At 41.7% G+C, this 27,142-nt stretch overlaps 2 protein-coding genes across 6 annotated transcripts in view; one reads left to right on the top strand and one right to left on the bottom strand.

Moving 5' to 3' along the window:
- FUCA2 (alpha-L-fucosidase 2) overlaps positions 1 to 5,602 on the top strand; it is a 31,997-nt gene extending 26,395 nt beyond the window's left edge. For all 3 annotated transcript variants that reach the window (XM_025187616.3, XM_006128787.5, XM_075924334.2), the window contains one exon: positions 215 to 5,602. In XM_025187616.3, the coding sequence (XP_025043401.3) occupies positions 215 to 355 (141 nt within the window). In that variant the 3' untranslated portion in view covers positions 356 to 5,602. The remainder of the gene's footprint in view (positions 1 to 214) is intronic.
- On the bottom strand, positions 4,685 to 27,140 carry PEX3 (peroxisomal biogenesis factor 3). 3 transcript variants are annotated; one of them, XR_012902695.2, is made up of 14 exons: positions 27,007 to 27,140; positions 23,101 to 23,232; positions 20,172 to 20,253; positions 17,424 to 17,467; positions 15,994 to 16,118; positions 14,011 to 14,100; positions 13,169 to 13,235; positions 13,010 to 13,064; positions 11,556 to 11,724; positions 8,373 to 8,443; positions 7,048 to 7,170; positions 6,038 to 6,134; positions 5,457 to 5,599; positions 4,685 to 5,339 (listed from the first exon to the last, which is right to left on the bottom strand). XR_012902695.2 is itself a non-coding variant. In XM_075924335.2 (13 exons), the coding sequence occupies exons 1-13, from the start codon at positions 27,077 to 27,079 to the stop codon at positions 5,516 to 5,518; spliced, it is 1,212 nt and encodes a 403-aa protein (XP_075780450.1). In that variant the 5' UTR covers positions 27,080 to 27,140; the 3' UTR covers positions 4,685 to 5,515. The 3 variants fall into 3 exon arrangements, 2 of the variants coding, with proteins under 2 accessions (XP_075780450.1, XP_075780451.1); XM_075924335.2 differs by having other exon boundaries at positions 4,685 to 5,599; XM_075924336.2 differs by lacking the exon at positions 14,011 to 14,100 and having other exon boundaries at positions 4,685 to 5,599.
- Positions 27,141 to 27,142: the final 2 nt, after the last annotated feature.

The following is a 27,142-nucleotide window of genomic DNA, read 5'->3' as shown; positions in this document are numbered from 1 at the left end:
GCTCTATGTCAACATAAGTTTTGTCAACAGATTCTGTCGACAAAACTTATGGCGACGTAAGCCTGTAGTCTAGACATACCCAAAGTAGTGCTTACAATTAATCCATTATGTTAAAATACCTGTTAAAGAATGTTTAACTGTTTGAAAAATGTATGCATATAATCTCTAGGACAAGAGTTGCTTTGAATAGAATGCAATTTGATTTTTTTTTCAGGTGAAGCTGATTGGCTATGAAGGACAACTGAAGTGGGTTTCACTGGGAGAAGAGGGAATGACTGTGGCTGTACCTCAGTTAACCCCTGATCAGTTACCGTGTCAGTGGGGCTGGACTCTGCAATTGACTACTGTAAACTGAATGATGCAACTGAAGATTTAAGTTGCTGTTTCTAAACATACATTGAGAGCTTCAAATTTCTAACTTGATTGGACTCTTATGTATAGCTGAAATTGGGATTGATGGGAGAAGATTTAATGCAAATACTAGTCCAGATTCACCAGGATGAGGATTTGGCCCTTTCACTTCTAGCATTTAACCTCTAGAGTGGTTAGCTTTAAATGGTGAGGTGGATTTGCAAGATTGCATTGGGTCTTGTTTTAAGCACAATATTAATTTCGGATTTACTGGTTTCAATTCATCTCTTCAAAAAGCTGACCCATAGTACAGCTATCTCAAGCAGCCCATGCCAGCAGGAGCAAATTCTGCAGTGATATAAGTTGATCAAAAAGTGGGCATGCAGGGCAGGTATTAGTTGGAGCACTCAACTTTTTTGAAGGTATTTTGTGTACTTTTAAAACACAGAAGATTTTCTTTTCTAATGGAAAGATTAGTTGTTTCCTCTCCATCTTTTCCACTGAAAAAGGAACAATAACATTGATCAAACACTTTTTTTTTTGCAAAAAGTTATTGAAAAAAGCCATTTTTTTATTAAAAATAATTTCACGAGAAAATTCTAGCAGCTGCAGTAGCCAACCATGAATAAGTTACACTCAGCCACATTAGAAACACACCCGGAGTCTCCACTTTACTGCAGCTTATTGCTATGAGTATGGTTCATTTTTAAGAACGATGGAGCACTTGTGCAATACATCCTTTCACTATGAAGGCACTCCTAGTGAAGAATATACAATAGAGCAGAAAAGGTATTTCTAGATGTGTCTGGACCTTTGCTGCCTCCTAGAAGCATGAGTGTCCTTTCATCAGCATTGTATCCCCCAATAGTCACTTAACTCACTATGGGTACATCTACACTGCAGGCTTTTTGCGCAAGAACTGCGCAAAAACTTATTGGGTGTCTACACTGCATGCACGTTCTTGTGCAAATAAATTTACAGTACAGCGTTGGAAAACAGGGCTTCTTCCGGAAGAGTTATTCCTCTCCCCACGAGGAATAAGCCCTCTTGCGGAAGAGCTCTTCCACAAGAAGGCAGTGTAGACAGGCAACATGAATTTCTTGTGCAAGAAACCCCTATGGCTAAAATGGCCATCAGAGCTATCTTGCACAAGAGAACATCCACACTCCAATGGATGCTCTTGTGCAAAAGCAAATCTCTTGCACAAAAGCACATGGCAGTGTGGACATGGTCTTGTGGAAGACCTTTTGCACAGGAACTCTTGCACAAAACAGTTCTTGCGCAAGAAGCCTGCAGTGTAGACGTAGCCTTTGGCTGCGTCTAGACTGGCACTTTTTTCCGCAAAATCATCTGCTTTTGTGGAAAAACTTGCCAGCTGTCTACACTGGCCGCTTGAATTTCCACAAAAGCACTGACGACTTCATGTAAGATTGTCAGTGCTTTTGCGGAAATACTATGCCGCTCCCGTTTGGGCAAAAGTCTTTTTCCGAAAAACTTTTGCACAAAAGGGCCAGTGTAGACAGCAGAGATTTGTTTTCCGCAAAAAAAGCCCCGATGGCGAAAATGGCAATTGGGGCTTTTTTTGCGGAAAAGTGCGTCTAGATTGGCCACGGATGCTTTTCCGCAAAAAGTGCTTTTGCGGAAGAGCGTCCTGCCAATCTAGACACACTTTTCTGAAAATGCTTTTAATGGAAAACTTTTCCGTTAAAAGCATTTCCGGAAAATCATGCCAGTGTAGATGTAGCCTTTGTGTTTAGCAGTTCCAGATTTCATTTTTCACAACAGAAGGTGAGTTAATTGACTTAAAGTGCCAAATATTGCTCTAAATAGCAAAATAGAACTCGAGAGGAAACAGTTTAAAAGCCATTCTAACCCTTCCTCCCTTAGCATGTACCATTTATTATGATCCCTTTATCGCCTCCTCCTCAATAGATGTAGAGATTTATAGACTCATAGGCTGCGTCTAAATTGGCAAGTTTTTCCGCAAAAGCAGCTGCTCTTGTGGAAAAACTTGCCAGCTGTCTACACTGGCCGCTTGAATTTCGGCAAGAACACTGACTTCCTACTGTCTGAAATCAGTTCTTCTTGCGGAAATGCTATGCTGCTCCCGTTCGGGCAAAAGCCCTCTTATGCAAATGCTTTTGCGCAAGAGGGCCAGTGTGGATAACGCGGTATTGTTTTGCGCAAAAAAGCCCCGATCGTGAAAATGGCGATCGGGGCTTTATTGCGCAAAACTGCGTCTAGATTGGCATGGACGCTTTTCTGCAAACAGTGCTTTTGCGGAAAAGCATCCGTGCCAATCTATATGCTCTTTTCTGCAAATGCTTTTAATGGAAAACTTTTCTGTTAAACCATTTGCGGAAAATCATGTCAGTCTAGACATAGCCATAGACTTTAAGGTCAGAAGGGACCATTATGATCATCTAGTCTGGCCCCCTGCACAATGCAGGCCACAGAATCTCACCCACCCCCTCCTAGAATAGTCCTCTCACCTATATCTCAGCTATTGAAGCCTTCAAATAGTTTGAAGACCCCAAGATGCAGAGAATCCTCCAGCTGTGATCTGTACCCCATGCTACAGAGGAAGGCGAAAAACCTCCAGGCCTCTGCCAATCTACCCTGGAGGAAAATTTCTTCCCAATCCCAAATATGGCGATCAGCTAAACCCTGAGCATGTGGGCAAGACTCACCAGCCAGACACCCAGAAAGTTCTCTATAGTAACTCCTATCATCCCTCCATTGACCTATTTACCACTAATAATGAATGGTTAATTAGTTACCAAGATCATGTTATCTCATCAAACCATCCCCTTCATAAACCCATCGACTAAGTCTAGACTGGCATGATTTTCTGCAAATGCTTTTAAGAGGGATAAGGGATCTTTTGGAAAAGGCTTTATTTTCCAAAAGATCCGCGTCTAGACTGACGCTTTTTTCCGGCAAAGCTCCGAGCTGGAAAAAAGCGGCAGCCATTTTTATGCTAATGAAACGGGGGGGGATTTAAATCCCCGCTTCATTTGCAATTGCGATATGTCTAATTTGCATCCCTTTTACGAAAAAGGGATGCAGTCTAGACACAGCCAAAGAGAGTAATCATGTCCCCCCTCAGCCTTCTTTTGGTCCTTGGGCTGCCCCATAGAAACAGGCTTCAGAGTAATTCCTTGGGCTAACAGGCCACCACAGGTGTCATCAAGAGAAAATGATGTGGCTAAAGATGTGGATATGTCTGAAGAACAATGTGGATCAACTGGTTAGAAACTTAAATAATTCACTTTGCAATGCATCGTTCTTCAAGATGCTCTCTATGCCTTTTAGTAGAAGTGTGATTTATCAAGTAATTTGTTTGTGATGACAAGGCCATGTGCAGCTGTGATACCAGAATGGCCCAAATGGCCAATCAAAATCCATCTTTGGACAATCAATATTTGCTGCCCTACTCTTAACAGGACTGTGGAATTTAACATGGTATAAGTGCCGAGACAGAACTCTAAATCAAGAAACAGATTAAATTGGATGTTCTCACAGCCCTCAAAAGAATCAAAGTCCATTACAACTTATTTTGTCAAAGACATTTGCAAAGAAGTTTCAGGGCTATACTTCATTTCCTGAAAGTTAGTACAGCTGTAGCGTCTATCTTCAGAAATATTAATCTCTATTCCACTGTGTATCCTACCTAGGCAACAAGCCTGCAAAGAGTTATGCACATCCATGGTGTTACATACTGAGTAGTTGCCCTGATTTGAATAGGATTGCCCACTGGTATCATTATGTAATAGTGTAGTCGATTAACCAATAAGCAAAAGCTTACAAGTTAATGCTATAGACTACATGCATTCCCCATCCACCCTCCCACCAGTAAAAGCAGGCTGGGATGGAAGTATCCATTCTTGCTTTACATAGCCCGGTAGAACCTTAGAGACTGTAAACCATACAGCAACTAGCCCTTAGCTTTAATCCATGCACTTGAACTGGGAAACTACTAAGTGGTAAACAAGTTTGACCTGCGTGTCAGCTCATGAGAATGTTGAGTAGCATTGAGCCAGTACACGCGCACCCCGTTAACAACTGGGATATAATTAGCATAGGGAGTCTCACCAGGAACCTAGACCTCAGAGGGTGCCCTGGATTCCCCCAGCTGGAACCATGTCCACTGCAGCCCTGGTACAAGGTAACAGGAATAGGACTCCCCACAGATTGAAGGGACGTAAGTATTTCTGCTGCCTAAAATTTAGGAGATTGTGAATAGGACTAGGCCTGAGGAGTAGGGGTTTTTTGTTTGTTCTGTGCTAGTTTCTGCAGGAAACTAATGAAAATAAATGCAAGACTACTATAATGTAGATACATTTATTTTAATATGTAAAGTTTTTAAGTGGTGGTCAGTTTAGATAAGACATTCTTTTATTTAGGTCGGTAAAGTTATTGCACACACATTTTACATTAAAATTCTTTATTGCAATACAGACAGTGTACTGGGATCAATTAATACAAAGTATGATAAAATATTTACAAACAAATGTGTACAGCGATAGCTGTTCATCAACAGCATAAACACAAGAGACCCTCTAAAAATCAATGTATTTTAAGTCTTCAGCAGAAGGCAAGCACCCAGAACTTTGGTCAGGCACCTGCATCACTTGGCAGAGAACTTTATTTTCACCTTTGAAATATTAAATCCGTTAGGATGGCATTTGTAGTACTGAGGAAAGAAGGATCTTTTTAAATCTGTGGGGAAGGGAGAGATGCGCCTGATTTCACCCAGCTTACTAACTGTTGCAGTTTCTAGAGTTTTATGTAGAGATTATTTCTTCCAAATTCACCACATCGGAAGCAAGTCAGTTTTAACTGTAGATATCTTAATATTGGCCTTTTGTATACAATAAAAGTAGTTCTAAATTAGTTAAACAGAGATCAAACCTTCAAAACAGTCTTAGTGAACAGTGATTCTTCCAACAAGAACAAGTTTTTAATCAGGTGTTGTAAGCAGGATTCTATAATATAAAAAACAAAACCAGGAAAATACTTGAGAATTTCAAGAAGTGTATTCTTTCTGACAGACTAGTAATCCTACCCCATTAGGAAATTAACAAAAATCCTTAAATTCCTACCAGGTATTCACAAGGGATGTACTATATAAATACATGATCTGTCTCTTCTGATGCACAGTTCACTTCTCTAATTGTTGAGGAGTACTAAATGCTTCATACACATTAGCAGCAAAGTCTTTCATTTGTTCCATCATCAACAGGTCCTGGAAGAAGATGGAAGCAAAAATAACTAGTTTAAGAAGCATCATCACCACACTTTACTTGCTGAAGTTAAACATGAAAGAGACCGATTCAGAAAGTATTGAGTTGTTACCTCAAATATAAAAGTTTCTAAAGTATGAAAACAAAAATTGTGATCTGAAACACCAAAGCAGTCTGATCAAGAGATCATTCTACATTTCCTCATTTACCACCATCCTTCCCTTCCCCTCTGCTGACAATAGCAGATGGCTGGGAGGAGAGATGGGATTTTTTTTTTTGCCTCCAACTCTTAAGTGGCACCAGCTGTTCCCACTTCTTAAAAGAAACTGAAGTAAAACTCATCATTGGGCAATATAGTCATGCTATAAAATATTCATTGATAAATGCAACATTAACAGACGTGGGATATTTTTAAGATACTAAGTACAAAGGCTTCTTACCTGAACAAAGTGACTAGGGGTTTCACTGCACACTGAATGGACCTGTCCATTTATGATGGGTATTATCTTTGCCAAAGGAAGACTGACACTGGAGAGACTAGAAGAACAAAAACACATACAAGGTAAGCCTAAGGCTCTCTTTTATATTACAAAAACTATATATAAACTCTTTGGGATTATTAGAATTCTGAAGAAGATCCTTCCATCTCTTTTAGTGTTAAAAGAGTACATTTCAGATTTGCATTGTGTGTAGTGTTAAGTGTATTTATTTGTTCTTTATCAATTTTTTGTTAAAGCACACATACAGAGGACAACCACAATGAACAACAACTGATCTGTTGGTAACTGTATTCCATTCAATACGGGTGTGTCACATACGGCAAGAACTATAGTTCAACCAAAGTTTGTACCATCACTAGCTGTTGGGGACATTAAATTCCGATTAACCAGCTAATCTAGTCATTGATGGAAATGAGTAGTCAATGGACTACTCGATTAGTCAAGGGGCGGAGGGAGCATTTGCTATTTCTGTTGCACCTCTGCCTTTGTCATGTAGTAAGAGAGCCAGAACCCCCCACTGGATGTTGAAGCAGTCCCCGCTCACGCAGAGTCCCGAATGCTGCGCCTCTGCCTTTGAAATGTAGCAAGAGCTGCCTGTGGCTCTTGCTACATTTCAAAGGCAGAGGCACAGTAGTCAGGACCAGGCAAGGAGGGTGGGGGGACTGCGTCAACAAGAACTCTAAAGTTCTAGATTTAACTGTAACTAGCTGTGTGGTACCTTACTCAAGTCATGTCTTATATTTCTGTTTTCTTATCTGTAAAATGGCAATGCTAGTACTTCAAGGATGAAAATAAGCAAGTAAAATCCATGTTGGTTTATTAATTCTTCTCCTCACCAGTTACTTCCATTATACAGGGGCCATGAAATCTATAATCATTTGCAGAGTTTACTGTAACATCAAAAGAACAATTAAGACAGACAACACATAAAATACCAAAGTAATATTTACCTATTTATAGAGCCACTCTGACATACGTCCTGTTCAGTAGGTCTAAAGAATTCTGCCATATTGTCCAATAGTCGACTGAATCCTCTGTTTAAACATGTGCTCAAAACTGTACTAAAATCTGGGCTGTAAAAAAAAAAAAAAGTTGTTAAAAATGCCAGTCTCGTTCCTAATATGTAGTTCTTCACATTTTAAAAATACACTTGTAAACACCCCTCAAGCAATATGGGTGCCTATCTCAAACTGAAGGTTACAACATAGGCAAAAGTCTGCTCATAAATATAAATATAAATATAAATATATCTTCCTCAGCCCACCAAACAGATGGCCTTTGTAGCACATCTAGAAGATTAACAAGTTTGGGTTCTTACAAACCCAGGTTACAAAAAAGTGACAGAACACCTTGTTCTTTCATATTTCTGTTGAGGGACTTCCACCTTGAATACCACTGCTGTTCTCAGTTGTGGAAGTATACCAGAGAGAGAATAACCAAATCCTAAATATTTAGGGTTATATAGGTTATAACCAGCATATTGAACTTCACCTGGAGCTGAATAAAATCCAGGGCAAACCAAATATTTCTTAAGTATTTATCACTAGTGTATCAGAACTAGCACTTCAGTAATTATTTTTACTTAGTGCTTCGATACCGTGTTAATGGGCACAGCAAAATCCACGTTCAATGTCTGGCAATATTTTCAATTCAAACCCCCTCAGTTTTTATAACTCCCTTGTAAAAGAAAAACATTTAATGCACTGCTAAAACCCTGCATAAACAGGTGTCAATTGGAACCCATTTCAAAATGGAATCTTAGAAAGAAAAGTAAGCCCAAATTTCCTCACTTTTACATAAGTGCAAGAACAGAGGAAAACCACTGATTTCAGTGAAAAAACTTTGGATTTACACTGCTCTAATAGAGAGAAGTTGGCCTAAGTTATTGTAAAACCACAGAAAATGGGTGGGTGGGTGGGGGAGATCTTTCCTGTCAGTTTGCCACCACGAGATTACTTCTTACAAGTCTTTTTCCTAGTGATGTATCTGGTAATGTTCATAGTGATTAATCAGAATTTTATAGTTTTTAAAAGATTGTGTGGTTTTTCAAATAACAGTATTCAAATTCTACTAAATTTGAGCAATTTCCTTAGGCACTTTTGAAAATGGTAGTCTAAAAGTCTTTAGTTCATTAATTTTAATACTATGTTAATAGTTTAATAATGGTCCTGTATTAAGGGGAACAATCACCACCATAAGTACATACACGTACATTACAATTTTATGGTAAAGATTTTAACGTTAATACAGATTACAGCATAGATTCTCGCTATACCTTTCCAACATATCTCTGGTTTCATTAAGTAATTTAATAGTAGCAACATCTCTTTCTGTAAGTCCACAAGCCTAGAAAAAAAGCAAACAGAACATCCAACTTAATATGAACTCCATTAGCAACTTGAATACAAATAGTAGATTACATATATAATGGTCAGTTTTTTAAATCAGTGTTGCAGGACCATATTGGTAATACACATGAACCTAATGTTCATTTCAGAAAATTGATGAAATGAGAGAGACCCAGAGTCTGCTTGGTACCAACCTGCAGAGGACACAGGGGATGCAAAGTACTTTGCAGGGATCCCGTGTGACAGAAATTTATATAATAGTTGACTGATGGATGGTATGAGAGACCTCTAATGAGAGCCAGCAGTAGCCTACTGGTTTGTCATAATCACTGCAAAATGTAGGTACAGCTATTTAAGGAGCTATGTAGCTATACTGAACATTTTGCAATGTCTTGGAATTATGGCAGGTCACCCAAAGGTGACATACCTCAAAAATGTTCCTTTCAGGCAAGACAACTTATCTCCCTGGCCATTTGTGTTTTGTGCATTATATGTCTATATGCATACAGTATGCAGCATACTGAATCAGATGCCGACCGAGGGACTCTAAAATCCAGTTTATGAATAAAGACAAAGATATATTAGTTCTAGTGGATCTTGGAGTCCAAGGAATCTTACTGAATCCTTCATATAGAATATAAACTGATAGTGTGCTTGTCTCATGAAATGTGTTTTAGCCAGCCTGGCTGTAAAGTGCTATCAAGATTTTTGTGAGAGCAATAGGGATGTAAGGGATGCAAAAGCTTATTGGATAGTTGAGTAGTGACTCGATTAGTCGCTTCCCCCACCCTTGCTGCCTCTACCAGAGGCAGCAAGGGGGAGGGAGCCAGTGCTAGGGGAGCCAGCTTAAAAGCTGGTTCTCCCCAGCAACGTCTCCATGGGGCACAGGGGGGAAATGGCATGAGGAGGGACTGAAGCAGGGGTTCTTGCTACATTTCAGGCTGAAGCGCCACAGTAGGAACATAGGGTGAGTGGGAACTGCTTAAGGCAGCAAAGGGGGTACACGAGCCGGTGCTGGGGAGAGCTGGCTTTAAAGCTGGTTCCCCCCAGTACTGTCTCAAGGGTGCCACCTGCCCCCCACTGCCTCTGTCAGGGGGATAGGGAAGACTGCTGCGAAGCAGACCCTGTCCGCAGGGGTGCCAGCAGGGAGCTAATACAATTTGTATCGACTATACAATTAGCTCAGTAATCGCAATTTAACATCCTTAGTGAGCAATACTTTATTAGACACAAAAATCTTCTTAAAGTCTAGGTACTAGAATGCATGTTATGATTTTATTTTATATGTTTGTTTCCAACACTACTGCTTCCTGCTCCTGGACTCTCTGCTTCATTAAATAAACTTATACAGTAGAACTGGAAACATGCAGTAGGAGAGACAAAACAAAACTGTGTTTAAAAAAAGTATAATATAAAAAAGATTTGACAAGGAAAACTGTTTTTGTACTTGTTTAATTTAAATTAGTTAAATGTTCAGTTGTAAACTTTCCAAAGAACCACCATAACATTTTGTTCATAATTACAAACCACTTCAATTCCTAAGGTGCTTATGATTGAAAGGTTCTACAATATTCGATTTCATTATAAAGATACCTGAGTGCTTGCTGTGTGTAAAACAGAACAGTAATCTGAGGTGAAGTGGTAAGTTGAAATGTACTGTTTCTTTGAAAGAAGCAGTAGATTTGCAAATACCAAGAATGCTAAGAAGAGGGTATTTCACTAATCATGTGTTGACAGAATTTTTATGGACTACACGATTAGTTGCTAAGGGAAGACGCTCAGTCCTGGCTCACGCCGGTCTGGGAGCTACCCCTGCTATGGCTGTGCAGTTTAAATGTAGCCTGCCCTCCTGGCTCTTTCTACATTTAAACTGAAGAGCAGCAGGGGTAGGTCCCGGATGTGGTGCGAGCAGCCTCTCCTACTCCCCCTGCTCTGATAGAGGCAGCAGCATGGAAGGGAGGATGGGGGAGGCAGCGACACACAAAGATGGTGCTTTTAAGCCAGTTCCCCCCAACCCCAGCTCCTGCTTCCCTGGCCCTCTGCTGCCTCTGATACAGAGGCAGCAAAGGTGGGGGGGACATGCAAGGAGTCGACTCAACCAACCGATAAGCCTAAACGTATCAATTAGTTGACTACTCACTTAAATCCTTAGCAAATACTACACGTATCTGGTAGACCAGAGGCTGGATACTCCAAGGAGATACTGAGAGATATTGGAGATTAAGGTATGACAACTGCTAATCTGTAGAGACTGACAGTGAGGCCAACAGAATGCCAGATGAAGAGCTTGTGTTGTCAATGGTCAGTGGAATTTGGGAAATGAGCCATGGCAAACACAGGCAAGGCTTCCTCACACTAAAGGTAGGCAGCCTCTCAGTGCACATCACATGAGTAATCAAAAATAAGGATTAAAACGTAACAACAACAGGAAAAGGGGAAAGAAGTCTAGCCAAAAATGTGATAAAATAAAACCATTGTAACAAATGCCCAACTGGAAACCAAGTTTTAAATCATGATTATCAAGTCTCTATAATGTGTGTGCAGAAGCGCTCGCTAATTTTATCACTGCTGGGTTTTTTCACTGAGAAATAAGAGTAATGTTGCAAGATACTCTGTACTTTTTAGTCCTCTAAAATTGAAATAATTCAATACATTTATATTTAGTCATCTAACATAACATGAGTATCTGATTGCCCACTCTGGGGAAAATTCATTCCTTAAAACTACTTTTATATCAAGTAAAGGACTAAATATTCTTTCAGTGTGAGATGTGAATTGGTATGTAACTATGATGCTTGCAAACTTCAGGAAGCTTGGAAAATTGTTTTAATGAAACAACTGATTGCCATCAAAGTTTTCGTCTTCTCTCTAAACCTTGTTTCTCCAGGATGGAGGATGAAACTGACAGAATAAAAAGCAATTCTGTTTCAGCTCTGGAGCAGCTACTGCTGGTCCATAAATTATTTTGTCTAAATTAAAGAAACCAGGACACTGGACTTAATTTGATGTAAGTGATGTTAGCTCTCATCAAGAGTACAGTTACCATGCTACAACAATAATGTGGTGCACAAAACAGAACAAAAATAATGCACATAAAATTAAACAACTACCTGGGTGGCTAATGGGTTTTCTTCATCTGGCATCATATAATGACACAACAGAGATCTAGATCCAGTCTTATCTGAGTGGGATGAGTCAGTATTCTGTTCTACCAATGTTCTGATTTCTTTAAGTTTTTGCTCCAACTCCAAAAGAGACAGAGCGTGTTTAAGAGAAATACTGGAAAGAAAGGACTCAGATGTTAACAACATGGATTTCATTTATTTGCTCATGACAAAATTATATTCAGACAACCCCCACCAGTATTCCCTATAAGCTGAGTGCTTGGGCGGTCACCCAAGAGAGATTCACATGCCAACCAACTGATTAAAAGAACACCTACAGGTTGCAGCATGTGTTTCTACTGGTGGTGCATACCTGCACATGTGTCAGTGCATGTAAACTATTCAACATGTGGATGGAAAAAATTAGAGAGAACATTGACCATCACTATTTTCAGATATTGATCACCTCAGAAATCTGTTGCAACAAGCTATGTCTTCCAGTGCACATTAATAGTTAGGATCTAGAAAAGCTCATTTATTTACAAATCAAAGTTTCCTCATGTTAATATTTCTGAGAACACTCCCGTATTAGAAGGCTTTCCCTTCACCCTCTCTCTTGGTTTTTGTCATGCAGACAGAAAGTAGAAGACCAGAAGTCTGAAATGCAGTCAATGTGTTGTTTATTGGGGTTAGTTTCCAAGCAAGCATATTCCTGAAGCCCTTCACTCCAGTTGGGCGTAACTCTGTATACTGATAGAATTTTACTCTTCCCCTCCCCCATCTACAGTTTTATACACCAATAGAACCCCTTCTTCTCCTAATCCCTGGGTCCAATGGAGCACTCTCTTCCCAGGGTTCTGTTCTCAGCTGATGCCACAGAGCATTTCCCTGTGTCTCCCCCTTACCTTGCCTGTGTTCCTGTTCCTCTTTCCCCTATTATCAGTCCCCCAGTCTGCCATTACCATTTCCCTTCCCACTCCCTTCTTGGCAGATCCAAATATACCTGCTGTGCATGCCCCGAATCTCACCACTTAAAATGTTTGGTCATGTTCTGTTTTGAAGGGGAAAGGAGTGAAGATATACTCCAATCAGGGGTAGGCATTTCTCTGATCTTTCAGTGCTTTACCTCCCCACGCCATTGCTCTTTGTCCTTCAACACCTCTTGACCTTATTTTGAGATAAGGAGTTGAGGCTGTTTTCAAGTGTGGGCTCATATATACTCTCATCATACCCTGTAACACTTTTAGCTCTATCCCCGATCTGTGTCGTTGTGCTGAAAGCCCCATCTTGTTGTGGGAAATGTAACATGCAGAATCTTTGTCTTTTATTCTTCACACATATTAGTATCAAACCAAAATTTTCTCTCATGCTAACAAACAGGCTTATATGCTAACACCTCCTCCAGACACACTATTTAGAAGCGATCAACATGGAAAAGATGGGAAAAAAGTAACTTTTACCTTCCAAAAATTTTCTGCACAGCTTGTTTAACTACAGTTATTAATGCAGTCAGACCTATGAACAAAAAAAAAAGGCATAAAAAATTATTCAAGTCTCATTTGTTGAAATATTGAATACAATGGCATGATATAAAAATAGTAAGTTCAGAATTATCATACCATCACCTAGAAGGTGTTGAATACTTGATAAATATTGCTGTTGGACTTCAGGTGGTGCAAGAGGTGTCTGTATTAATAAATAAATAAATAAATAAATGAATAAAATCAACAATTTAATGATGTACCAGCCACTAGTATAGATTAATGCAAGAGTCTTCTTCCTTTGTTTCACACAGGTTGTAGTCACTCTGGATGTAGACTTTCCTCTCCCAAATCCTTCTAATGCTATGTGGGGACTTTCCCAGATCCTTCTAATATGCCTATTCTGCCTCACTGATAAAGCACCACCTTTCTTCCAGACCTCAGTAGTTTCACAGTATGGAACAGGATAGGACAAAGACTTCCTCAAAGAAAATTAGGGAAAAGGAGCTAAAAATGTCTTTTGCGGCACATCCATTCTTCAGCAGCAGCATTCTGCTTATCCTTCCTCTCCCAGCTTTGCCACACACAAGCCTGGGCAAAAGATGAGAGCACCTAATCTAAATCAGCAACCTCTGTCTCACCGGGAATTCTGAGGAAAAGCCAGACTGCTCCCAGGTATCCTAGGACACTCAAGAAGAGAACCACCAGAAGAAATCAAGGCTCAAACAAGAGCTGGCAAGTTGATACATGGGAGGTGGGAAAAAAAAATCAGTCTCTCTCAGGACAGTCCCCCTTCTCCAGTAAAAAGGAGACCCTTTATTCAGGCTATGGCTTCTGCTTTCCTCCATCCTAAAGGATCTTTTTACCTCTCTTTCAAAAAGAACTTTTTGGAGGTGGGCTCCCTGATTCTTGCCCTCCACTGTATTGCAGAGACCTCTCCTTCATGCCTAATGGCAGGAAAAACCTCTTCTCTCATTCACCTTTTGCTCAGATAGGAAGTCTCCTGAAGAGGACAATCCAGAGTTGGAACCAGTGACCTCTCCACTTGTCTGCTCCTCAGAAAAACGACTCTGAAGGAATGGGATAATATCAACTCAAGTCTCACAAAAGCCTTAAAACTTGCTGTGGTGAAACAGAAATTCTCAGGATATGAGGCAGAGGCTATATACTTCACACCTAGGCAACCTCTCAGGTTGAATCCTGCCAATTTATGCCACTACTGGGAAGATGGCAGAAACGAAGTATCTCTCCTTTTACACTCATCCTCCTCAGATTTTACTAACTGGATCTTGACTTCCACCACAGGGCTGAATTTTACTGGGAAGTGGATTCTCCTAAGCCCCCTCTGGAAAGGAAGGTGGAGGAGCTGTTAACAATACAGAGGATCACTCAGATAACTATAAATGCCCACTAGGGATGCGAAAGATTAACCAGTAATGCTACCCATTAACTGGAAGCAGTAAGCCAGTGGGAACCAGAACAGCTCCCTGCCCGCTGTGGGCAGGGGGCTGCTCCAGCCCTGTAGGGGGCCCACCATAGACAGGGGCTACTCTTGTCCATAGCAGCTCCTGTCTGCAGTGGACTCAGGCGCCACACAGGAAGGGACTGCTCTGACATCTGCAGCAGCCTCTGTCTGCAGGTAATCCGAGTTCCCTGCAGTCAGGAGCTGCTCCTGTATCTGATACAGACAGTGGCTGCTCTGGCGGGGGCTGGGAGCCACAGGGTCTGGGGGCCAGCAGAGCCATCCCCAGCGCCGGGCTGGGGGCAGGAGCTCCATAGGTTAAGGGCTGCTCCAGCTGAATTTGAGTGGTCCCCAGCCCAAATCCTGCTTTAGTTGGTTAACCAGCTAACTATTAGGTTTAACCAACAGTTTAACTGATTAACTGGGACTTTACATTCCTAATGCCAACATCTCATGCTTTTAAAGCAGCCATCTAGTAGCTCACAGAGATCTTATTGAACATCCTAGTTGGACTAGTTTGTTCCTGTTGTTGACAGCTATAACATAGAAAAGAAAATGTCTTGTCTTATACTAATTGTTTCCCGTGATCTGGCAACAGCAGTAAAGACATCCAGTCAGGAAGCCTCAAGGTACAACTGGAGTCAAGCAACATGACTAGATTGGGATGTAATTAGCCAATCATAATTTTTCTTCAGTTGTAGGGAACTGTAACTTGGGCTATGTCTAGACTGCAGGCTTCTTTTGAAAGAGGCTCTTTCGAAAGCATCTTTCGAAAGAGCCTCTTTCGAAAGATCGCGTCTAGACTGCAGGCGGATCTTTCGAAAGAGAAATCCGCTTTTTCGAAAGAGAGCACCCAGCGAGTCTGGATGCGCTCTTTCAAAGACGGCCTCTTTACATTGAAGAACACCTTCTTTCGAAAGAGGAACTTTCGAAGGAAGGCGTTCTTCCTCGTGAAATGAGGTTTACCGCCATCGAAAGAAAAGCCGCGTTCTTTCGAAATAATTTCGAAAGAACGCGGCTTGAGTCTGGACGCAGGGGAAGATTTTTCGGGAAAAGGCTACTTTTCCCGAAAAAACCCCTGAGTCTGGACACGGCCTTGGGGGCACCCTGTCTATATGCTGGGAGGAACTAGGCATGACAATCCTGCATCTGAATCAACTACCACAGGCTGGTGTCCATTTTCTCATAATGAGATAAGAGAAATTTATAATTATTTGGATCTTTAATAATAAATAACTGTCTCAATTTGCACCTGTGTTGCTAAGAGAGGGTATTAGTTGTGGTTATTAGTCTTTTGTTCAGTCCAGTTTTAAAGGTTTCAAGCAACAGGCCTACCAATGCTTTCATTCCATAGACTAATACATCTCACTGTCAGAAAGGTTTTCACACTCTCAATCCTGGTTTCAGTCTAAGGTTTCCTTTCAATAATTTTATCTCAACATTCCTTGTTATACTTTTTCATCTTTCACTGAATAATTTCTTTCCACAAATAAATACTCACTGTGCCGTTTTTGCAGACTGCTGCATTATCCAGGTAGATGTAGCCACCAATAATATTTAATTGGACTCGCAGAAGAACTACAAGCATACATGTACTATACACAGCTACAATGCTTCTGGTAAAACCTTAAAGAGGGAAAAAGAAATAATTTTGAAGTTACCTCACTCAGAGAGCAAAAGGGAGCATTCTCCAGAGCTAGATAAAATTTCTTTTTACAGTCATTTTTTCATGTCATTGCTTTTCTTAGATCACACACCTCAAATAAAGTTCACAATCAAGATGATCTAAATATGCATAATAAAATTCACAATCATTCAATGTAAAGCAACATGCTAAATTACACTATTAAAACAATTTGCAAAAAGAAAAGATACTGCGTAAGTTACATGAATTTACTGCTGATCCCTTTTATTGGGCTAATTAAAAATGCAAAATGGGGTGTTGTATTAAAATTTCCAGTCTTCATAAGGCCATGGAAACAGATACAGAACTCTACATTAGATTTCATCATGCAACTCAGACAAAGGCAGCATAACAGCAGCCTGGGAACAAGAAGACGCCTGCTAATTACCTCTGGAAAAGGCTGATATTGGTTAAGAAGGGAAACAGGAGCCAGCATTAGCATTAGAGCAGCCAGACAATAGCAAGAAGACAGAAGGGTATATGGGGCAACAAGGTAGTAAATCTGCTTGAGTAGCAAGCAATATGAGTGCGAGAAGAAGAGGACTACGAAATGGGGAAGACGACCAGATGGACAAAGTAGCATATATAACAAAGCTGTGGAAGAGAGAGGAACAGAACCAATGGGGGTGAAAGATGAAATCACGAGAAAAAACAGAACAACACATGGTAGCTACAAGTCAGGAAGGGGTATTCAGCCTTGTCCCAAAGATATTTCACTGCACAATTATTCAGCTACGTATATATACTATGCCATAACTATGGCATTCTTCCCTTTACCTTTATTCAATTATGTATAAGGGTAACTCTGCCTTTGAACTGTACCAAGAGCCCTGCTGGCTTGCTATAGTTCCAAAGCAGAAGTCCAGTAGGGAGCACAGGGCCAGCTCCCTGTAGCACCTCAACCTTTGAAATGTACAAGAGCCCCATTGGGGCTCTTGTACATTTCAAAAGCATAATCACAGCAGAAGCAGCGCATAGACGGTGCTGGGGGGAACTGGCTTTTAAGCCGGCTTCCCCCAGCACCGGCTCCTACTCCCCTACTTGCTATCTCTCTCTGATAGAGGTAGCAAAGGGGGGGGGGGGGGGAGAGGCAACTATTCGCATCACTAGTCGACTATCCATTAAGCTTATGCTTACATCCCTATAACAGATAAGTATACTCTAAAAGAAGGCGGCACAAGATGTATATTTTTTCAGGCTTATTATGCTACAATAACATGTACATAAACATCTGGATTTTGACTTACTTATTATCTTTAAATCCTCCCATATTTCTAACTTGTTTGGTGGCCTGTTGGGAAAGAAATAATGAAAAATATTAAAAACATTAAAAAAGAAACTAGACAATAATTAAAGAAAAATAAAACAGCAGGAGTGCAAGGCAAGTTGATATAAATATAATACTTATTTAAATTAAGTTTGTGCTCACATCCAGTTTCTGCTAGTGTGTAGCTCAGGAAGAATAATACACTACATGCCTGCCATTTACTCTCTTTCCCTCCTTTAGACCAGCGTTTCTCAACCTATTTTTATAAAGTACCCCTTTAAAAAAAACACACACAGATAAGTACCCTGTTTAAAAAAAATTATAAGTACCCCCAGTACTTACAGTTTCCAGACACACAACATTTTTTTCTACCACAGCAACACATTTGTTTAAACAACTTAATTGTAGCCGGGTGGGTGATGAAATGTTTGGTGTAAAAAGTACAAATATAATAAAGTGCTGTAAAACTTAAAACAAAAATTCAGTTTTTTCCAAATTTCACTTGTGTTGATGTACCCCCAGACTTCTCTCGAGTACCCCTCAGGGTACTCATACCACTGGTTGAGAAACACTGCTCTAGACTTAGGGTACGTCTAGACTACATGCCTCTGTCACCAGAGGCATGTAGATTAGACTACCAGACATAGGAAAATGAAGCGGCGATTTAAATAATCGCCGCTTCATTTAAATTTACATGGCTGCTGCGCTGAGCCAACAAACAGCTGATCAGCTGTTTGTCGGCTCAGCGCGATAGTCTGGACGCGCGGGTGTCGACATCAAAGGCATTTGTCGACCAGCCAGGTATACCTCATCCCAATCGCCGCTTCATTTTCCTATGTCTGGTAGCCTAATCTACATGCCTCTGGCAACAGAGGCATGTAGTCTAGACGTATCCTAAGTGACTGCTCATGGACTGAAGAGGTTTGAGCTGTCTGCCAAAGGAAGCAGTAAGAAAGCATCCTGCATCTCTGGGCAGAACCCAAGGATACATAGCTACTTGAAAAACTCCAGCTTTACATCCAGTCCAGCCAGTTACTTCATTTTATGATCTGTCTCTCCACAAAAAATAAAACCCACAACTCTTCATCCAAAGAAAATGAAATCCAATGCTTCTTCTGCACCAGTGAGCTAAATAATTGATCAGAATATGTCCAAAACTGCATCACGATCCAAAAAGATTATGCATGCTTGGCAAGCTATTGTACAGAATTTCTGATGGTCTTAATATCTGTGACCTGGCTGGCCATCTCTCTGCCCAAGAGATTAGCACTTACATGTTACCATCTGAATTCAGAAATTTAAATAAATAAAAAAAATCTACCTTGCTATCTGGCCTGCCCTTTCCCATATCCACTACAAGAAGAAAACCAACTCATTTGCCAATGTCTCAGAGCTCATTTACACTTTGACATGCAAGCTTATCAAAATAATATCCTATAAGATAAAACAGATAAATTCTGACACAAGAATATAAATTACAGTGTATGATTTCAGCTACTGTGGATGTCTGCCTTAAAGCCAAGACACCCAGTGTTAAAGCCAAACTAATTTTGCTGATTATTTCAGGACATAAACCAGACTGATTGCAGAGTACCTTAATTACACATATTGAAGAAAATGTAAAGTAAATATATTTTCAATTTAAAATCATGGTTTATTGTGACAAAATTATTGATTTGACATACTGTATAACATTAACATATCAGCACTGAAATAATGTTGAGTGTTTTTCACTGTTTTTGGTAGCTAACTATTACAATTAAGACTCTGTTGGGACATCTACTATAAGTCAATTTCTTGGGGGCTGATAATTTAATGCTATTTAAAATGGTTACGTTGCTTTCTTTTTTAAACTATAGACGACAATGACTGGTTAAGCAGTCATTAAGGCTGAATTATTGATAAAGCCTTTCCAGCTGCTTCACAAAAATTAAATTTGCTGTACTGAGATTTGGTAGCTACATTAATTCTACAAGGAAAGCATTTTAAAAACAAATTTCTGATAGCCATACTGATAGTCAGAACTGGCTATATGCAATGTAGTTTTTTCCTTCTAGATCAGTGGCTCCACCACAAACCAGATAAGATGTAAAGAAGTCATTGGTACCTGATGGCTATTTAGTAGCCTAAATTAAATGAGTTGGAGATCACAGCCGCAAAAGCCATCACCTTAATTGACAGAGGTGTATCCCTAAAACTGCATTAATCATTAATGTAGAACATGTCCCTACCTGTTCTACTTTAAATTCACTTCTAATAGCTCACTTCTTCCAGATGAGATTACAAGTGGAAAGCTATCTTGCATATTCTTCACAACCACCTGCATACCTGACCTTGATAAGATTACAAAAACATTTTTACAAATTCAGTGTAAGCAGCTCAAAAAAGATACACTATCCTACTTCACAAGGGGCCTGATTCTGTAAGCACTTCTTCTGCAGGAATTCCACATGGTAAGTACTTGTAACAAGGGCACTTAGAAAAAGTGCCATAGGTCAGGATCTTTTCTTCTAATGTTTGTGAAGTGCCATACACATGAAACTACATGTATAAATAATATTTAATGATATAATGAATACTGTAACAGACTGTTGATTCAAGGGTTTAGAGAATCAAAATCTCACATGCTCTTTAAATTGTAAATGTATATCTTCAGGCCAAAACCATGGAACATTTGTGACTCAAAATCATTTAGCACAGTTTCTAAGAATCTACAAAACTATCTTACCTATTTTTCAGCAAAGATGTGAGGCTCTCAGAATTCAACTGATGCATTAGAGCATCCTTCAGTGTTGGAAGCATTGACAGCACTATCATTAAAAGAAAATGAATTGGTGAACAAAGAAAAGCAGCCAGTCTATGTGTGTCCCCCTCCTCCCTCCAATACTTCAGAATATTCATTTTTGTTTCCTAATTTACAATATACCTAGCAAGTGCATGTGGCTGGATGAAAGGACAAGATATACAAGAGGAGTAGAAAGTATATTATAGCATGACCATAAGATTTACACACAGTCATTTTAACAGTATATAAAATAACACATATAAATAATATATTTTTTGGTCTATTTACTGATTGGAAACTTCTATTTATGCAGGAAGAAACATACTCTCGCCAGCCCACCTAACTGCTCATCTTAGAGCCTGGTCCACTTGTCTAGAAACAACCTTTATATGAGCTCCAGGCAGAGCAGTGGTGGGGAATCTAAGGCCCAGGGGCCGGATGCAGCCCCCGGCATTGGAGAGGCTGCAATTACCACATTTTACAGATAGGAAAATGAGGCAAGATCATAGAGGAAATCGATGGTAGAGCAGGTAATTGAATCCGGGTCACCCAAATCTCAGGCTAGTATCCCAGTCACTTGGGCATCATTCCCTTTTTTAACTGATTCTCAACTGAATATTATACTGTATTACCACACACAAACTACCAAATACATAACTCTTAGGTCTTCAATTATAATCATTTATACTCTAGTAGAACTCAAAATATGTCAGGTACTTTATAGACATAAGAAAACAGTCTCTGCCTCAAAGAGTTATGAATCTGAAAGAAAAACAATGAAGGGAGGTGACAGAACAGAACCCAACGCAAGCCAAGTGCTCAGGATGCCAAAATTTCTTTGTCTTTCTTCAGTAGAGAAGACTAGGAATGTTAAATGTCGATTAATCAGCTAATTCAGTAGTCGATGGGCACTCTGCCGCCCCTCTGCCTTTGAAATGTACAAGAGCCATCGCAGCTCCTGTACATTTCAAAGGAAGAGGCGCAGCAGGGATGGTCCCTCTTGCATGAGTCCCCCGCTGCCATGCCTCTCCCTTTGAAATGTAAAAGAGCTCCGGGAAGCTCTTGTACATTTTGAAGGGAGAGGCGCAGGGTCCCCTGCTGATGAGCCTCTCCAGTTCTTGTACATTTCAAAGGGAGAGGCATGGGGTCCTTCTCACTAGCTGCACTTCTCCCTCTGAAATGTACAAGAGCCACGGGCAGATCTTGTACATTTCAAAGGGAAAGGCGCAGCAGCAGGGGACCCGGGCCAGCGAGGAATGCTTTGGTCCCTGCCAATGCAGGTTCCCTGCTGCACTTCTACCTCCTCTGAGCCTCTGTGGATACGGTGCTGGGGAGAGCCAGCTTTTAAGCCAGCTCCCCCCAGCATCAGCTTCTGCCTCCCCCCTTGGTGCCTCTGCTGAAGAGGCAGCGGGGGGGGGGGGCAGGAGGGGAGTGACTCATCGACTGGACTACTTTATAAGCCATTGACTAATTGCTTACATCCCTAGAGAAGACAACATTAAATTTATTTCTAAAGAGAAAAGACTGTACATATCTGTAAAATCTGTTTTATATTTAAACCAAGAAACACATTAAAGGGATTCTGGGGGCAAATTTCCCTTCATCTTAGAAGATCTCAGAGCCAAATTCCTTTCCTGTTAGATGAAAGATAAAATGAAAGACAGACATGCACAGTATATAATAATAATGCATGTAGAAAGAAAAAGATTCAGAAAGATATTACAGTAGACTTACGATAATCCGGCACCTTTGGGACCTAGGTGGTGCCGGATTATCGGATATGTCAGAGTATCAGGAGGTACTGCATATTCCCAACCCAATCTCCCTCCCCGCCCCCAACCTTATGCTTGGGTCCTCGGAGCCACCAATACAGCTGTGAGTCTCCCTCCAGGAACTGGGGCACGTGCGCTGAATGGTCGACTTATCAATTAGCTGGCTGGACGCCCTGCGTAACCCAATCCCCCTCCCCCGCCCCTTCCCCAGAGCCAAACACTTCCCCTCCCTGCTGTAACCCATGTGAAAGCGGCTGGCCTGAATGGTTCCGGGTTCCGTCCCGGTTCCGTCAGAAGTGCTTGCCATTTTGATGCTGGACTATCGGGAGTGCCAGACAATTGGGCGCTAGACTATTGGAGTTTAACTGTACTTAGTTTTGGTGGGTAAACAAGATAAAGAAAAACAAATTTCCTATGTACAGTAAACAGTAGCACTACAAAATGGAAAAGTTTTTCTGTTATGGTAACTAGAAGCCCCAAATACTTTCCAAGCACCCTTAGCATCTTCACTTACGGTCAGCAACACAAAGAGCCATTGTGCATTTCAAAGGGGGGAAAAAAGAAATGCTGCTCCACTCATGTTATATAAATAAACTTGAACCACCTGTGAATAAATAATTCCCCATCTCTAACCCACAGATTGTTTTGCAATACAAGAATAATCACCATCACCTTAGTGTTCTACCTCTCAACTGGTCTATCTTCCTAGTTAGGGAATTATTAAACTGCAAAGTTTCTTACTAGATTTACTAAAGGTTACCTGTCAGATTAATTCTATGTAATTTAATAAGAATTTGTTTATATTATTCAGCTTTTTGTAAATCTACCAAACCCTTTAGTTTGGGGACCATTTTAATCTTGATAGTATAGTGCTTAGGGACGTTAGAGAATATTGAAACTACAAAAACTATAATCTATGTTATTATAGAACCCAATAATACAATTTGAACAAAGCCTTTATAAAACAATTATTCAACACTGATGCTTCTGAGTTCTAATAAGCTGCTATGTTAATTTTCTCCTTTCATTTTGTAAGTTTAAATTCATCGTACAAGTCCCCAGAAATTCTTCATATCTGAAAATATATTTGTTTGACTTACCTGTCATATTGCAGGTCCTCTGATTACTTTCAAAATGATATTGCCTTCGTGCTTGAGCAATATATTCAGCTGCTTCTCTTTCTTGGATTTCTTTTATTTTCTTCTGCCCGTATTTTCCCAGTAGGTATACTCCTATAAAGATATATATTTTTTATTTTAATACAAGCGGCTTTACAAAATGTCATTAAGCTCCTCCTACATCTGTCGGTTTGTTCAGTTTTACTATGTACCTCTCTGTATTTAACAGCCTCATAATATGCTTCTTCAAGAATCTGGTTCTCAGCTATTCAGGGTGGATTTTTTTCCACTGTACTACTAAAAACTGGAACTTCAAGCTGAAGATTAAAATGTCAAACTTAACTCTTTAAATGTATACAAATGTCTTCCAAATAGAGATTAGTCTCAATTTGGTAATTCGTCCTTTGGTGCTGGTAGGCATGTAATATCCTGCGTAATAAGTTAACTAGTTAAACATTGGATTAAGCTAACATTTAACTGGTTAACTGACTAAGCAGGATCCAGGCTAGGGCTCAGAACCAGGAGCTGGTGCAGCTCCAGCCCCTGTGGTAGGACTGCCATTCCGGCTGGGGCTGCCACTGGCTCCCAGCTCCTAGCCCCCTCCAGGGCAGTCCCTGCCTGCGAGACACCCTGTCCGTGGGGACCCTGGGACTGCTCTGGACGAGAGCAGCCCATCTGCAGTGGGCCCCTATTCGAGGTATGCAGGGAGCTGCTCCAGCCCCCACTGGTTACTGGTAACCAGCTAACCAGTCACAACTGTAAGCCCTTAACATATGAAGGGTTTTTTTAACTGGAATGAATGTCACAATGACTAAAGCTATTGAGAGACGTGAAAAATCCACACCTCTGAGCAACACAATTAAGTCAGCATAATGCTCAGTGTAGACAGTGCTAGGTCAATGGATAAATTCTTCCATCAGCCTAGCTACTGCCTCTTGGTAGGGATGTAAAAAAAGAATCGGTGAAAAATGTAACTGTACAACCATTACAAATCCTAGCAGTTACATGGTTACACACGTTGCACAGGCTCTGCAGAATAAAGCTTTATACTGCACAGCCCACAGCATGGCTGGCTGTCCGGGAGGGGGGCTGACAGCCCGAAGCAGGGATGTGCCAGGAGCCAGTTTATATACTAGCTTTCGGCTGCTGGCCCCACTTCTAGGGAGCCGGCTTCGCTGCTGGCTCTGTAGTATAACTTTATACCACGCAGCCCACAGTGCGAGTTTACATCTGGCTCCCTGGGAACGGGTGCTGGCGAGTAACCATAAAAGAAACAGATATGCTGAGGCTTATTGGTTAACCACTGAAACAGTTACACTTTTTCACCTCTCCCTCTTGAAAGTAGATTATATTCCCATCAGTGTAGGTAAACTGCATTTCCTTCAAATCCATGTCCCACTAACTCCCTAAGTTGGCAACTCAAGAACCTCTGAGCTGGGTAAAGCCAACACACCTTGCTACACACAATACTCATACTCAGTTTAGCACGTGTGCTGGGAATCTTTAGCAGAGATGAAGAGGACATAGCCAGACCTTGCTGTGCTCTAGCAATTCATGCTGGCATAATGGCCTCCACGGAGACAGTAATAAGCCAGCACAATTAACAGCAGAGTTGAATTTACATAAACCAAGGGTTCACAACTATCAAATTTCTACCCTCCAAAGGTTGCCCCTCCCTAGGATTTGAAGGTGGTGGTGGAAGGCATCTGCAGGAAATGTCAGATGATAGAAACATTTAGTCACATGATCCTTTTAAAATACACTTAGGAAATTTCAAATTATATCCTCCCTGGAAAACTGATGTAGAAAAATCAAGAAGCATAGAAACTACAATAAATGTTTTAAAATTACACCCTAACCCAAACGACAGGTTTTTGTAGATGGGCCCACCAATCCCCATTTCAGCTTTCCCCTGCCCTGCTCAGCTGCTCTAGTGCTCTTGCCAGTGAGCAGGGTTGGAACGCAGGGGCTTTCTCAACTCCAGCTGTGATCTGGGGTGAAGGCACTGGGCTTGTCCAGTTTAGTAAGATGAGGGTCTGAAAGATAAGACCAGGTATCAAAGGCCTGGTGTGAGGCCTGAGGTCTAGGACCAATAGTCAAGACTGCTCAGATCAAACAAAGTCAAGTTGTGAACAGGTAAGTTTAGTTAATAAGATTAAGAATAAATAAGATTGAGGGTATCAAACAATAGAGGTACAGGTTGTAAGAACATTTCAGAGGGATGGTAACAGAATGCTCCATTGAGAGGTATCTTGGTACCAACCTCAGCATACCAGCTCAGGTTCATGACCAGGTCTAAACTTAAAGCGTAATAAAAGGTAATTAAAACCCCCTCATAGGAGGAAAGGGGAAGTAACTAAGTAACAGGAGGTGGAAACCTGATATGGCAGGAGTGATGTGTAACTTCTTTGTATCTGTATATAAAAGTGAACCCCAAAGAGTTGTCTTTGTTCAGCTGAGGGGGCAGTGTCTGGCACTGAGTTGAGTCCATTGTAGTGGGCATACACGTGTCAGCCTAACTACAGACCCTTTGGTCTGGGAAAGCTAGGAGAGTGCCTCATCTACAATGAACCTGGCCAGGCACCTTCGATCCTTACCTGATTTTGTGGTCTTCGGGGCCTATTTCAGAGTATGCTGTGTTGACTAACTGTGCATGGTCAACACAGTAAACGGGGGGGGGGGGGAACGGACGCATGAAGGTACGCAGCCAATTGGTTATCATCACTGATGAGCAGGAAACCTGTCAGGACTAGGGATGTTAACTATTGGTTATTTTACTAGTCGAGTAGTTGATGGAATTTCCATTAACAACTCGACAGGCACTTCCACGTGCCTCATTTGAAATGTACAAGAGGCTCCATGTTGTGTTACCAATTTGAAATGCCACGCAGATCCCAGGGTCAGATGGGGACTCCGCAGCTGATCCCAGGGTTCCGCGAAAATGATGCACTGGAGCCCAGGATCAGCTGGGGAGTCCACTTGCAGCAGTGCCGCGCTGCCCCTTTGAACTCCACCCCAGTGGATAGAGGTACGAGGGTGGGTGTGTGTGTGTGTGTGTGTGTGTCAGTGAACTCTGACTGCTACAGCCTGCTCTTCCCTTCTCATGCTCCAGCTGTGCAGCCTGGTCAGAGACTTACTTGTTCCACTCCTCTTGCCCAGAGCCCTTGCTGGAGAGCAGCATTGGTGCATAAGGCTAATAAGCCCCCAACCCCGCTCCTCAGTAGGAGTGCTGGGTGGATTGAAGGGCCACACCTCCACTACCCAATCCTGCTCCCAGGCAGCACCCCTACCCCATCCTCCCCAGGGGCCAGAAGTATTATGAGGTAAATGTCTAAACAAAGTCTATAACAAGGAGCAGAGAGGAAACCTTTCCATACTACATATGCAATGCTGGTTTATGTGCAATATGACTCAAGTGAGCAGGCAGGGACTCAGGACTACAAATGAGCTGACAAAGTTGGTATCGGCAGTGGCAAAAACGATCCACAGATATCACTCACCGCTGTGGATACCCATAGAGATCTGAAAATGTGCAGGGGTCTAGATACAAAATGAGAACCTCAAAAACGATCGCCGGGATGTAAAGCAGGTATCTGCGGATCCGCAGGGCTCTACAGTTTACAGTCTGCACAGCAGGATCCCTGGGGCTGACCCCTCCCCTTCCCTCGCCGGGGGCTGCTAGCGGCGGGTGGGATTCGTTTCTCCGGAGCTGGGCAGAAGCCCCCGCACTGCAGGCACCGGCAATGCAACGGGGGTTAGTTCCCTGCTTCCCCCTGCACCGGGGGCGCCCTGACCTGACGTGCTGGCGCCCCCCGGGCACGGCAGGGCCCAGACAGACCCGCGGGGGGCGCCGCGCTGCGCCGGGGGGGGAGCGGGCGGGTCACTCACCGCCCAGCGCGGTGCCCAGGAAGAGGCATTTCTTCTTGTGGCGCTTGAGGAAGCTCCACAGGGCTCCCAGCATCCTGCCCGGCCGGGCCGAGAGAGGCCGCCTCAGCCCCGCGGGTGCCGCCGGGAGGCCGGGGCG

Source organism: Pelodiscus sinensis, chromosome 3 (genome assembly GCF_052426305.1).
Source record: "Pelodiscus sinensis isolate ZL-2025 chromosome 3, ASM5242630v1, whole genome shotgun sequence".
Taxonomy (NCBI): Eukaryota; Metazoa; Chordata; order Testudines; family Trionychidae; genus Pelodiscus; species Pelodiscus sinensis.
This window is presented reverse-complemented; position numbering and strand designations above follow the sequence as displayed.